This window comes from Conger conger, chromosome 14 (assembly GCF_963514075.1).
Source record: "Conger conger chromosome 14, fConCon1.1, whole genome shotgun sequence".
Taxonomy (NCBI): Eukaryota; Metazoa; Chordata; class Actinopteri; order Anguilliformes; family Congridae; genus Conger; species Conger conger.
Window position 1 is genome coordinate 21,289,411 of NC_083773.1, and position 15,774 is coordinate 21,305,184.

At 44.7% G+C, this 15,774-nt stretch overlaps 1 protein-coding gene across 1 annotated transcript; it reads right to left on the reverse strand.

Annotated features, from left to right (window-relative positions):
* Positions 1-10,234: 10,234 nt before the first annotated feature.
* olfml3b (olfactomedin-like 3b) lies at positions 10,235-15,411 on the reverse strand. Its single transcript, XM_061220579.1, has 3 exons — positions 15,188-15,411; positions 13,442-13,727; positions 10,235-11,935 (listed from the first exon to the last, which is right to left on the reverse strand). Exons 1-3 carry the CDS (start codon positions 15,296-15,298, stop codon positions 11,151-11,153), a joined length of 1,182 nt encoding a protein of 393 aa, XP_061076563.1. The 5' UTR covers positions 15,299-15,411; the 3' UTR covers positions 10,235-11,150.
* Positions 15,412-15,774: the final 363 nt, after the last annotated feature.

Genomic DNA, 15,774 nt, shown 5'->3' on the forward strand with positions numbered 1-15,774 from the left:
TTTATTTGAACGGTTTTGCCTTTGTTTTATTTCGTTGCTTTTGTTGTTTTCATACACTTGAAGTTGATATATTATTATTATTATTATTATTATTATTATTATTATTATTATTATTATTACTATTATTATTATTATTATTATTATTATTATTATTATTATTATTATTAGATGGCAAGGAAATAGAGGTGCAGCAATCAGTACATGACCAAAAGCAGGGTAGAGACATGACGGACATATTTTAAAAATTTAACTAAATAGTGATGGGAATAGTGTAGTTCAGGAATGATAGAACACATCAAAATGGACACAGAGTTTTGTGGTGCAATGTCATTGGAAGGTTGAAAACATCGTTTGGCAAAACCTGGTCTACAGTGGAGTTAAGCTAGTCCTAGTCTCTCAACCTACACTAGCTTTCCACCCCAATGTAGATTCTGGATTTTGCTCATAGGGCTGTGTACATCAGGAGAGTGAAGATGACATCAGAGTAAAGAATGACTGAGCTCTGAAGACATGAACATGGCACTGAGACACTCAGCAATGCATTCAGTAGCACTGAGACACTCAGCAGTGCATTCAGTAGCACTGAGACACTCAGCAGTGCATTCAGTAGCAATGAGACACTCAGCAATGCATTCAGTAGCAACGAGATACCCAGCAATGCATTCAGTAGCAATGGGACACTCCGCGGTGCACTCAGTAGCAACGAGACACCCAGCAATGCATTCAGTAGCAATGGGACACCAAGCAATGCATTCAGTAGCAATGAGACACTCAGCAATGCATTCAGTAGCACTGAGACACCAAGCAATGCATTCAGTAGCACTGAGACACTCAGCAATGCATTCAGTAGCAATGAGACACCAAGCAATGCATTCAGTAGCACTGAGACACCAAGCAATGCATTCAGTAGCAATGGGACACCAAGCAATGCATTCAGCAGCAATGAGACACTCCGCGGTGCATTCAGTAGCAACAAGACACCCAGCAATGCATTCAGTAGCAATGGGACACCAAGCAATGCATTCAGTAGCAATGAGACACTCAGCAATGCATTCAGTAGCACTGAGACACCAAGCAATGCATTCAGTAGCACTGAGACACTCAGCAATGCATTCAGTAGCAAAGAGACACCAAGCAATGCATTCAGTAGCACTGAGACACCAAGCAATGCATTCAGTAGCACTGAGACACTCAGCAATGCATTCAGTAGCACTGAGGCACCAATCAATGCATTCAGTAGCACTGAGACACCAAGCAATGAATTCAGTTGCAATGAGACACTCAGCAATGCATTCAGTAGCAATGAGACACAAAGCAGTGCATTCAGTAGCACTGAGACACCAAGCAATGCATTCAGTAGCACTGAGACACTCAGCAATGCATTCAGTAGCAATGAGACACTCAGCAGTGCATTCAGTAGCAATGAGACACACAGCAGTGCATTCAGTAGCAATGAGACACCAAGCAATGCATTCAGTAGCAATGACACACTCAGCAGTGCCTTCAGTAGCAATGAGACACTCCGCAATGCATTCAGTAGCACTGAGACACTCAGCAATGCATTCAGTAGCACTGAGACACTCAGGAATGCATTCAGTAGCACTGAGACACTCAGCAATGCATTCAGTAGCACTGAGACACTCAGCAATGCATTCAGTAGCAATGAGACACAAAGCAGTGCATTCAGTAGCACTGAGACACTCAGCAGTGCATTCAGTAGCAATGAGACACCAAGCAATGCATTCAGTAGCACTGAGACACCAAGCAATGCATTCAGTAGCAATGAGACACAAAGCAGTGCATTCAGTAGCACTGAGACACTCAGCAGTGCATTCAGTAGCAATGAGACACCAAGCAATGCATTCAGTAGCAATGAGACACCAAGCAATGCATTCAGTAGCAATGACACACTCAGCAATGCATTCAGTAGCACTGAGACACCAAGCAATGCATTCAGTAGCACTGAGACACAAAGCAGTGCATTCAATAGCACTGAGACACTCAGCAATGCAATGAGACACTCAACAATGCATTCAGTAGCACTGAGACACTCAGCAATGCATTCAGTAGCACTGCGACACTCAGCAATGCATTCAGTAGCACTGAGACACCAAGCAATGCATTCAGTAGCACTGAGACACTCAGCAATGCATTCAGTAGCAAAGAGACACCAAGCAATGCATTCAGTAGCACTGAGACACCAAGCAATGCATTCAGTAGCAATGAGACATAAAGCAGTGCATTCAGTAGCACTGAGACACCAAGCAATGCATTCAGTAGCACTGAGGCACCAAGCAATGCATTCAGTAGCACTGAGACACCAAGCAATGAATTCAGTTGCAATGAGACACTCAGCAATGCATTCAGTAGCAATGAGACACAAAGAAGTGCATTCAGTAGCACTGAGACACCAAGCAATGCATTCAGTAGCACTGAGACACTCAGCAATGCATTCAGTAGCAATGAGACACTCAGCAGTGCATTCAGTAGCAATGAGACACACAGCAGTGCATTCAGTAGCAATGAGACACCAAGCAATGCATTCAGTAGCAATGAGACACCAAGCAATGCATTCAGTAGCAATGACACACTCAGCAGTGCCTTCAGTAGCAATGAGACACTCCGCAATGCATTCAGTAGCACTGAGACACTCAGCAATGCATTCAGTAGCACTGAGACACTCAGGAATGCATTCAGTAGCACTGAGACACTCAGCAATGCATTCAGTAGCACTGAGACACTCAGCAATGCATTCAGTAGCAATGAGACACAAAGCAGTGCATTCAGTAGCACTGAGACACTCAGCAGTGCATTCAGTAGCAATGAGACACCAAGCAATGCATTCAGTAGCACTGAGACACCAAGCAATGCATTCAGTAGCAATCAGACACAAAGCAGTGCATTCAGTAGCACTGAGACACCAAGCAATGCATTCAGTAGCACTGAGGCACCAAGCAATGCATTCAGTAGCACTGAGACACTCAGCAATGCATTCAGTAGCACTGAGACACCAAGCAATGAATTCAGTTGCAATGAGACACTCAGCAATGCATTCAGTAGCAATGAGACACAAAGCAGTGCATTCAGTAGCAATGAGACACTCAGCAATGCATTCAGTAGCACTGAGACACTCAGCAATGCATTCAGTAGCAATGAGACACTCAGCAATGCATTCAGTAGCACTGAGACACTCAGCAATGCATTCAGTAGCACTGAGACACTCAGCAGTGCATTCAGTAGCAATGAGACACACAGCAGTGCATTCAGTAGCAATGAGACACCAAGCAATGCATTCAGTAGCAATGAGACACCAAGCAATGCATTCAGTAGCAATGACACACTCAGCAGTGCCTTCAGTAGCAATGAGACACTCCGCAATGCATTCAGTAGCACTGAGACACTCAGCAATGCATTCAGTAGCACTGAGATACTCAGGAATGCATTCAGTAGCACTGAGACACTCAGCAATGCATTCAGTAGCACTGAGACACTCAGCAATGCATTCAGTAGCACTGAGACACTCAGCAATGCATTCAGTAGCAATGAGACACAAAGCAGTGCATTCAGTAGCACTGAGACACTCAGCAGTGCATTCAGTAGCAATGAGACACCAAGCAATGCATTCAGTAGCAATGAGACACAAACAATGCATTCAGTAGCACTGAGACACTCAGCAATGCATTCAGTAGCAATGAGACACAAAGCAGTGCATTCAGTAGCACTGAGACACTCAGCAGTGCATTCAGTAGCAATGAGACACCAAGCAATGCATTCAGTAGCACTGAGACACCAAGCAATGCATTCAGTAGCAATGAGACACAAAGCAGTGCATTCAGTAGCACTGAGACACTCAGCAGTGCATTCAGTAGCAATGAGACACCAAGCAATGCATTCAGTAGCAATGAGACACCAAGCAATGCATTCAGTAGCAATGACACACTCAGCAGTGCATTCAGTAGCAATGAGACACACAGCAATGCATTCAGTAGCACTGAGACACTCAGCAGTGCATTCAATAGCACTGAGACACTCAGCAATGCAATGAGACACTCAACAATGCATTCAGTAGCACTGAGACACTCAGCAATGCATTCAGTAGCACTGCGACACTCAGCAATGCATTCAGTAGCACTGAGACACCAAGCAATGCATTCAGTAGCAATGAGACATAAAGCAGTGCATTCAGTAGCACTGAGACACCAAGCAATGCATTCAGTAGCACTGAGGCACCAAGCAATGCATTCAGTAGCACTGAGACACCAAGCAATGAATTCAGTTGCAATGAGACACTCAGCAATGCATTCAGTAGCAATGAGACACAAAGCAGTGCATTCAGTAGCACTGAGACACCAAGCAATGCATTCAGTAGCACTGAGACACTCAGCAATGCATTCAGTAGCAATGAGACACTCAGCAGTGCATTCCGTAGCAATGAGACACACAGCAGTGCATTCAGTAGCAATGAGACACCAAGCAAAGCATTCAGTAGCAATGAGACACCAAGCAATGCATTCAGTAGCAATGACACACTCAGCAGTGCCTTCAGTAGCAATGAGACACTCCGCAATGCATTCAGTAGCACTGAGACACTCAGCAATGCATTCAGTAGCACTGAGACACTCAGGAATGCATTCAGTAGCACTGCGACACTCAGCAATGCATTCAGTAGCAATGAGACACCAAGCAATGCATTCAGTAGCACTGAGACACTCAGCAATGCATTCAGTAGCACTGAGACACCAAGCAATGAATTCAGTTGCAATGAGACACTCAGCAATGCATTCAGTAGCAATGAGACACAAAGCAGTGCATTCAGTAGCAATGAGACACCAAGCAATGCATTCAGTAGCACTGAGACACTCAGCAATGCATTCAGTAGCAATGAGACACTCAGCAATGCATTCAGTAGCAATGAGACACCAAGCAATGCATTCAGTAGCAATGAGACACCAAGCAATGCATTCAGTAGCAATGACACACTCAGCAGTGCATTCAGTAGCAATGAGACACTCTGCAATGCATTCAGTAGCAATGAGACACACAGCAATGCATTCAGTAGCACTGCGACACTCAGCAATGCATTCAGTAGCAATGAGACACTCAGCAGTGCATTCAGTAGCAATGAGACACTCAGCAATGCATTCAGTAGCAATGAGACACAAAGCAGTGCATTCAGTAGCACTGAGACACTCAGCAGTGCATTCAGTAGCAATGAGACACCAAGCAATGCATTCAGTAGCAATGAGACACAAAGCAGTGCATTCAGTAGCACTGAGACACTCAGCAGTGCATTCAGTAGCAATGAGACACCAAGCAATGCATTCAGTAGCAATGAGACACCAAGCAATGCATTCAGTAGCAATGACACACTCAGCAGTGCATTCAGTAGCAATGAGACACTCTGCAATGCATTCAGTAGCAATGAGACACACAGCAATGCATTCAGTAGCACTGAGACACTCAGCAGTGCATTCAATAGCACTGAGACACTCAGCAATGCAATGAGACACTCAACAATGCATTCAGTAGCACTGAGACACTCAGCAATGCATTCAGTAGCACTGCGACACTCAGCAATGCATTCAGTAGCACTGCGACACTCAGCAATGCATTCAGTAGCAATGAGACACTCAGCAATGCATTCAGTAGCAATGAGACACCAAGCAATGCATTCAGTAGCAATGAGACATAAAGCAGTGCATTCAGTAGCACTGAGACACTCAGCAGTGCATTCAGTAGCAATGAGACACACAGCAGTGCATTCAGTAGCAATGAGACACCAAGCAATGCATTCAGTAGCAATGAGACACCAAGCAATGCATTCAGTAGCAATGACACACTCAGCAGTGCCTTCAGTAGCAATGAGACACTCCGCAATGCATTCAGTAGCACTGAGACACTCAGCAATGCATTCAGTAGCACTGAGACACTCAGGAATGCATTCAGTAGCACTGAGACACTCAGCAATGCATTCAGTAGCACTGAGACACTCAGCAATGCATTCAGTAGCACTGAGACACTCAGCAATGCATTCAGTAGCAATGAGACACAAAGCAGTGCATTCAGTAGCAATGAGACACCAAGCAATGCATTCAGTAGCACTGAGACACCAAGCAATGCATTCAGTAGCAATGAGACACAAAGCAGTGCATTCAGTAGCACTGAGACACCAAGCAATGCATTCAGTAGCACTGAGGCACCAAGCAATGCATTCAGTAGCACTGAGACACTCAGCAATGCATTCAGTAGCACTGAGACACCAAGCAATGAATTCAGTTGCAATGAGACACTCAGCAATGCATTCAGTAGCAATGAGACACAAAGCAGTGCATTCAGTAGCAATGAGACACTCAGCAATGCATTCAGTAGCACTGAGACACTCAGCAATGCATTCAGTAGCAATGAGACACTCAGCAATGCATTCAGTAGCACTGAGACAGTCAGCAATGCATTCAGTAGCACTGAGACACTCAGCAGTGCATTCAGTAGCAATGAGACACACAGCAGTGCATTCAGTAGCAATGAGACACCAAGCAATGCATTCAGTAGCAATGAGACACCAAGCAATGCATTCAGTAGCAATGACACACTCAGCAGTGCCTTCAGTAGCAATGAGACACTCCGCAATGCATTCAGTAGCACTGAGACACTCAGCAATGCATTCAGTAGCACTGAGACACTCAGCAATGCATTCAGTAGCAATGAGACACAAAGCAGTGCATTCAGTAGCACTGAGACACTCAGCAGTGCATTCAGTAGCAATGAGACACCAAGCAATGCATTCAGTAGCAATGAGACACAAAGCAGTGCATTCAGTAGCACTGAGACACTCAGCAGTGCATTCAGTAGCAATGAGACACCAAGCAATGCATTCAGTAGCAATGAGACACCAAGCAATGCATTCAGTAGCAATGACACACTCAGCAGTGCATTCAGTAGCAATGAGACACTCTGCAATGCATTCAGTAGCAATGAGACACACAGCAATGCATTCAGTAGCACTGAGACACTCAGCAGTGCATTCAATAGCACTGAGACACTCAGCAATGCAATGAGACACTCAACAATGCATTCAGTAGCACTGAGACACTCAGCAATGCATTCAGTAGCACTGCGACACTCAGCAATGCATTCAGTAGCACTGCGACACTCAGCAATGCATTCAGTAGCAATGAGACACTCAGCAATGCATTCAGTAGCAATGAGACACTCAGTAGTGCATTCGGTAGCAATGAGACACTCAGCAGTGCATTCAGTAGCAATGAGACACTCAGCAATGCATTCAGTAGCACCGAGACACTCAGCAATGCATTCAGTAGCACTGAGACACTCAGCAATGCATTCAGTAGCACTGCGACACTCAGCAATGCATTCAGTAGCAATGAGACACTCAGCAATGCATTCAGTAGCAATGAGACACTCAGCAGTGCATTCAGTAGCAATGAGACACTCAGCAATGCATTCAGTAGCACTGGGACACTCAGCAATGCAATGAGACACTCAACAATGCATTCAGTAGCACTGAGACACTCAGCAATGCATTCAGTAGCACTGCGACACTCAGCAATGCATTCAGTAGCAATGAGACACTCAGCAATGCATTCAGTAGCAATGAGACACTCAGCAGTGCATTCAGTAGCAATGAGACACTCAGCAATGCATTCAGTAGCAATGAGACACTCAGCAATGCATTCAGTAGCACCGAGACACTCAGCAATGCATTCAGTAGCACCGAGACACTCAGCAATGCATTCAGTAGCACTGAGACACTCAGCAATGCATTCAGTAGCAATGAGACACTCAGCAATGCATTCAGTAGCACTGAGACACTCAGCAATGCATTCAGTAGCAATGAGACACTCAGCAATGCATTCAGTAGCAATGAGACACAAAGCAGTGCATTCAGTAGCAATGAGACACTCAGCAGTGCATTCAGTAGCAATGAGGCACTCAGCAATGCATTCAGTAGCAATGAGACACTCAGCAGTGCATTCAGTAGCAATGAGACACCAAGCAATGCATTCAGTAGCACTGGGACACTCAGCAATGCAATGAGACACTCAACAATGCATTCAGTAGCACTGAGACACTCAGCAATGCATTCAGTAGCACTGCGACACTCAGCAATGCATTCAGTAGCAATGAGACACTCAGCAATGCATTCAGTAGCAATGAGACACTCAGCAGTGCATTCAGTAGCAATGAGACACTCAGCAATGCATTCAGTAGCAATGAGACACTCAGCAATGCATTCAGTAGCAATGAGACACTCAGCAATGCATTCAGTAGCACCGAGACACTCAGCAATGCATTCAGTAGCACTGAGACACTCAGCAATGCATTCAGTAGCACTGAGACACTCAGCAATGCATTCAGTAGCAATGAGACACAAAGCAGTGCATTCAGTAGCAATGAGACACTCAGCAGTGCATTCAGTAGCAATGAGACACTCAGCAATGCATTCAGTAGCACTGAGACACTCAGCAATGCATTCAGTAGCACTGAGACACTCAGCAATGCATTCAGTAGCAATGAGACACAAAGCAGTGCATTCAGTAGCAATGAGGCACTCAGCAGTGCATTCAGTAGCAATGAGGCACTCAGCAATGCATTCAGTAGCAATGAGGCACTCAGCAATGCAATGAGACACTCAGCAGTGCATTCAGTAGCACTGAGAGTGTCATACCATTCTCAGATCCGCTGGAAATAATGAAGGGAAAAAAATATCGACATTCTAGCAGGAGAAGCAGTGTATGTCAATGATGCAAACTGTTATGTCCAGGAAAGGCCAGGTCAGCCAAACTTCTCAATTGTGAACAATTCATCTTCTAAGAAGTTCTATCACATTATCTTTGGCAATGTGAAAATGGAACAGACGTACAGTAATGGCAGTGATATCAATATTTCATTACATTACGCAGGGGCATTCATAACTGGGGCCTGTAAAAAGCCCTGACTTAAGATTTCTAGAACTATAAGGTCAGATTACTCTCAAACCTCTTGTTAAACAATTGTCCCATTGTGAAATGTTAATCGTCCCTATCAATTATCCACTTGCTATAAGTGAAGCTTCGACTCATGCGGATTGACTTTGAAGTGAAGGCACACTACTTCATCACTTAATATTCTACTCAGCAGTAGGGACAGAAAATATTAAAATTAAAGTCAAGGGGAAAATACTGCTTACTTGCTGTGGGTCAAAAAAAAATCCCAACTGCTTAGAGGAATTTATGAACCAGACTTATCTTTTTAGCTGATCAGCATTATAGTGCACAGTGAAACTTTTTATGCAGATTGTTTATTACCCCATACATTTTGTTAATTGATTGTTTTAATTCAACAAAATATATAAAGACTGAGTTAATACATTCAAAACACATCTGCATAGAAATTATGATGCCATCATTTTCATCTGTGATGCCATGTGGGGGATGAGATTGACTGCAAAGGAAGACATTTATCTACAGATGGTGCATTTTCATCTGAAAGAAGACTTAATGTTACTTTCTGTAAACTAAAGCGACTCCAAAATTCAGATTAGGTAAGCTGAAGACTTTAAAATGCTGTTGAGGAACGTGATTAAACTAATGATTAGGCTGGGTTTTTTTTATTTTTTATTTTTTCTGATCTTGAAATGAGATTGTAAATGACGGTCACTGCAGACATTTGACTTCTGATGTCCTTCCAGTTCCGATTCCACTCCAGGCACCGCGTGATGTGAGTCATTCAGATTGCTTTTTGCATATCTCCGCACAGGCATTGTGATTGATGGTCTGAACATTGTTTCTATTGCATTTCAGATGAGCAGATGGGGCGCTGTGTCCATTTATAATGCAATTTATAAATGGATCTTCTTTTGATAAAGCAAGGACATTTGGCAAGTTCCAGGAGTAATGTTGCTCCTTCTTTGTGCAGCCTGCAGATTTATCATGTAGAGAATATGCCCAGTAATGTCCAAGCTGTTGTAGCTTGTGTGTGTGTATGTGTGTGTGTCACTGTGTGTGTATAAAGCTTACCACAGCCTGGATATAAAATTGTTTGAGGAGATCAATTTTTGAGTGTTGCTTGAAAGCACTCTTCATGATGGCCACTGGGAGCTTGAGTTGAACAATCTTGTATAATGAGCTAAAGGTTTCGTAAGTTCAGGGAATCATTGTGCATCTTAGCAGAACATCCTCTCGGGTCCTGTCCCTACATCTCCCGCTTTTTTCAAAGGCAAGAACGCAAGGGAGGATTCAGGAATGGTTGTTTATTTTGACGAGCTTGTGTACAGTATAAGCACAAATTGTATGATGCAAGTTTTAAAAGAATCATGAAACTTTTGTTACTTAGACATTTTTGGTTGCTGAAAGATAGTGGAATACACCATATTAATATAAATGGCATGGGATAAGATATGATACTGCAATTTTCTGCATACTGCATTCCATCTGCATAGATCAGTCATATGGCAGAGGCAGCTGACCTTTAAATAACATGAACGAAAATTGTGATGCTGACACAGTGGGAAAATATAACACGGTTTAGTTTTTTCTCTCAAGATTTTACAGTAAGGAAAAAACTACTGGAATAAACTATGAATGAGTGCTGTAATGTCGCTGCAGCTGCCAGTTTCTGTAGCTGGACCCCTTAAACAGTCCTTGTCCATCTAAAAAATACGTACATTAATCTTTTAATAACATACAGTATCTGTGCTCCCTTACCCAAGAAAAAAGGTAGTATTCCTAAATATATCTGAGGATGTTAAAAAATATATACATTTATATTTTCAGTGAAAGGTACCTAAAGGGTCTGCTACTGTATTTGGGAAAATAAAACCCAATAACATTTGAGTCTCACAGTAAGGTTGTAAAGAAAGAGCAGGACATTTAGACTAGAAGATAAGCCACATAGCCCAGATCCTTGATGGCTTAAGGCACAAGTGCCTAACTCCAGTCTTTGAGGGTCACAGTGTCTGCTGGTTTTTGGGGTGTTCATTTAAGTCATTGATTAGCTAAATAATCCACACACCTTGTTCTCAAGGCCTTAATTGGCAGTTGACTGGAAACCAGAAAAACCCACAGACACTGTGGCCCCTTGGGAATTTAGTTTAAACACCTGGTTTAGGGGGACCGTGACTCATTATACCAGCACAAACTTGGGGGTCTACTTCACACCTCCAGCTTCTTCTTCATGGCCAGCTTGTACAGAATCTGGTAGCCGTCGTCCCAGGCGTAGATCAGCTGCTCCAGGGGGTTGTACTTTAGGCTGGAATGGGCCCCGTAGCGCTTGGGGAAGTAGACCAGCGGAGCGTCGTCATTGGTCACCATGTCGCTGACGTCGAAGACGCACTGCACGCGCGAGCGGCTGGCCAGCTGGGTGTTGTAGACCACGTACACCGTCCCGCAGATGACGAAGGCCGCCTCGGCGTTCTCCCGGGGGCAGGGCGTGTCCCACATCTGCACGATGTCCAGCGTCACGGGGTCCACCTTGGCCAGGCAGATGCTGTTCTCGTTCTCCCGGGTGGCGTAGATGGCCCAGAGGCCCTCCTCATCGGCCGCCAGGTCGATGTAGGTTTCGGGAGTGAGGCTGTACACGGGGACGTGGTCTCGGGCCGGGAACACGACGCTGTCCACCACGGACCCGTTCCGCAGGTCGTACTTAATGACCTGGAACTCGTCCCCCTCCCTCACGTAATAGGCGTAGCCGTTGTAGATGGTGTGGCCGGTGCCACCCCAGGGGTGCGGGAGCTGGATGGCCTTCCCTCGGGACAGCCCGGAGGACGCGGTGAAGTCCCGGACAGAGCTGAACTCGTATAGCGTGTCCTCGCTGGTCCCGTTAAAGATGTAGACCCGGGCAGAGCTGCTTCCCGTGTCCTTGGTCCACATGCCTTTGGGTGCGCCCACACGTTTCAGGATCTTCATGGCCTTGATGCTGGAGATCATGTCCCGGCATTCTGGGAAAGCAAGACGATATCAATATGGTGACAATGTTTCCCCAGCGCCCAGGAATGGTCTTGGTGTACTGTGTAGATTATCAACAGAGGTGGAAAGCCCAGGTTTAAGAAAGTAAAACTTCTGCCATGTGTTTCACCCATGAACCCAGCCAGCTAATTTAACTAATTAGTTCTACCTCCTGGCTGACAAATCGTATTGATTATCAAACCAATGTGACTGGAACAAAATACTGGGGAGGACTACTTTCTGAACCTGGATTTCCCACCTCTGATTATCAATAGAAGTCAAACTGCTGACACAGCATTCTGAAATAAGAGGTTTATATCACATGATTTTTTTAAAGATAACTGACAGATATAAAGATGAATAAAAGAAGAAGGGATATTGTGGGGAGCTCAGTCAGTATTTTTCGAGCCCAACTGAGGTATTGGCAAATACCAAATACTACTGGCTTTTGAAAGCAATGAAGTTCTAAAACAGAGTAAGAATGAAAAAAAAAAACATTAAAAAAACCTACTCTTCAAGGGTTAAAAATACAAACACAAACTGTGAGTTTTTCTGGAAAATACATCTGCTACATGCCTAAAATATGCATGCAAAATAACTGGGTTGCACAAAATCACCTGGACAGCCTTCATCCAGGAAAAGGTAATGTCAAGTCTTTAAATAGTACACAAGTAAGGAAGCCATTTCAGAGCTGACATAATGTTCCATTACTGTGTCTCGACTGAGGCACTCAGTAGGGCTTTTGTTCCCATTTTTCCAGTTGTAAACGGAATAGTAAAGAGACAGCCAAGGTTGGTGAGATGTCTAATTTTGTTGTGCTAACTACACCCACACACAGCCAGCCAAGTCTCTTTCGAGGAGGAACGCGGTCAAAGTCAGCAGATTCTCGCTGAAAAGAAAAGAAGTTACGTATATAAATGTGGCCTCCAGCCGGTTCTCCATGCTGCTGATTAATTTGAGCGAGGCTTTGGGGAGATGTATGAAACACATGCTCTTAACGTCAATCAACCACCAAAAGCAGGGTTCGGTTGATTTTCCGTAGGCCAGCTGATTCGAAACGGAAGCACAAGGAATGCATGGAAAATCCACTCTTCCTGTTTGAAACTATGGAGGACTGGAAATTAACCAAATCATCATGCTACCTCTTTAGTTCAGCACAGATGCTCTCAAACTAAGTCCTGGGACCCCCTCTGTATACATTTTTTAAACCACAGTTTCAACCTCTGCATTGTAAGAAGCTATTAACTGTTCTTAATTCGACCTAATATGTATATGATATTTTTCCGTCGTATGGGAATTTTTAACAACCTTGTTGTAAAATCCAGCTATGCCAGCTTGACCAGCTTGTCTAAACTGGTCTAATTGGGTATAAGCTGGTCAATCAGCATGTGCAAGCTGGTCTAGCTGGGTTTGAGCTGGTCAACCAGCTAGAGCTGGTAGCTTGTCTGAGCCAGTAGCTGGTCAATCAGCCACCAGCTGTTTCAAAACCTCAGGTTCACCTGTGAGCTTGGAGTACTTGGCCTTGTTCTTCTCCTTGACGACAGTAACCTCCTGCTCCACCAGCTTCTCGTCCACATCCACGCAGGGCTGCGCCCCGTTCTGGGTCTCCAGGTAGTCCATCTCCCTCTCCATGCGGTCCACTCGCGTCCCCACCCCGCTCAGCTCGGTGCGCATGAATTCCCGGTCCTTGTCCTGGTTCTCCAGCAGACCCACCATCTGCTGCTTAAACTCCCGCAGCTCATGGGCGTAGCGGTTGGTCTGCTCGTGCCAAGTGGAGATGCGGTTCTGTGGGGAGAGCATATATATAGAGCCGTCCATAAGTATTTGGAGAGTTGGAACAATTTCTGTTCCTTTGGCTCTGTATTCCAACACATTGGATTTGAAATGAAATAATAATCATGAGGTTAAAGTGCAGACTTTAATTTGACATCCATATCGGGTGATCTGTGTTGGAATTACAACCCTTTTTAAACATAGAAATTGTGTCACAATCCAAATACAAATACACTGTATGTCCCTGTACACAAAAATCTGGTTATACTACGGTTTCAATAAATGCTGCAATATTTATGGTCCGTGAGGTTAAGGAACTGAGGCTGTAGGGTATGAGACACTACCCATCAAATATTTTGACATTGGTTAGACCTCTAATCAACATCGGTCATGAAGGTCGATATTACATCGATTAGTGGGTCAGAAATGAGTGATTTTGGCATTGGTAACCTGAGTACAAAACTGTACAAAACATCTATTACATCTAGTACAGAGGTCGTGTTATGACTCGCCAGCTGGGATTCAGGGCGACAAATTGGTTGGGGTAATGTGAGCCAGGCAAAGAAGGTGTGAGTGGCACCTCAAATTAATGTGCTATGCAGGAAATGCCATGGCAGCTTTTGTTGACTTAAATGTGTTGCTCAAGGCCAAGAAAATGGTCATGAATGGCTTGAACTTATAATAACATTTTAAGTGTTCTTTAGACTTAAATACCCTGCAATAAAACAGTGAGAATAACTTAACTGGGAGTTAACTGTCAAGAGAATTTGATTCTGGCATTGAGTTAAACCAAACTGTACACTTCAGTCAGAGGAAGCTTGGTGCAGCATTAACAGGTTTGGATTTGTCTGAGTCACTTGATCGGATTAAAAGAAAAGGGCACTTGCAAGCAATTTCATGAATCAACATGTTTACGGACATATAAGCACACCATCAGCCTACAAAGAGGCAGGTCTTTTCCCCAGGTAACAGATGTTTGTGGAGAACAAGGGGCCAAGTTATGAGAGCCAGCAGGACGTGGCTCACAAGCTGGGGAGCGTTTCGAGAAGCGGCCCCGCAAGGCTGATAATACAACCACAATCACATTCAGCAGAGCACTGCAACTGCACAGCTCCCTGCTCTGTAACCACAGAGAAACAGTCGAAGGTATACCTCCGACTCCACAGCGGAACAAACCCCATGCACTGCACAGATTAGAGGGTGACCAGCTCCGATACAAACCCCTCCAGACTTCCACTGCATCAAAAGTACAATCCTCCTCTTTTCTCAAACCTGTGTATGCTTAACAGCACTTGATGAACAGCATGAGAATGCATGAATAATATCAAGCTGGATCACAGTACCCTTTGACCCCATTTCCCCCCTCAACATCTGCATTTGATTGGACGCTTGCTCAACCCACAGTGTTTGCCAATCCAGCCCACCCTAGCCAGCTAATGGGATCCAAGGGTCTAGCTGGGAAGAGCTCTTACCTCAATGGCCAGCAGCCTCTGTTCCAGGTAGTCCATCAGAGCTTGGTTCTGGGCCCTGGCGAGGCAGAGAAGGCTGGTGATGACGAGGAGGAGCAGGAGGGCGGCTCTCATGGTGAGGAAGGGCAGGGGGGGGCTGTGGTCAGAGGCGATGGGTCTGTCCTCCTGCAGGAGAGCGTATGAGTGTATGAGAGGGAGAGAAAGAGAGAGGAACCACTTTCACTCTCACTCGCTCGGCAAGAATGCTTCACCAGTGGGGTGGGAGGGGCTTCTCTCCTCTGACACAACTGTTTGTTCATTCCGCCCTCCCAATTCAACACCCCCCCCCCCCCCCCATGCTACTACACGTGTACTAATCTCTTCAGCAGATGTCAGCAGATGGTAAAAAAAAACTTCACATCACCTGGCTTGTTCTACTTTTATTTCAGTGTTACAAACAGCAATGCAGGTAAATACATTGTGTGTGTGTGTGTGTGTGTGTGTGTGTGTGCAGATGCCTTTGCCAATCAGATCAGAAAATGTAACAGAGCTTTATACATGTCCTGCTTCACTCACTTAAATGTTTACATAAGACAGATTACAAGAATGAA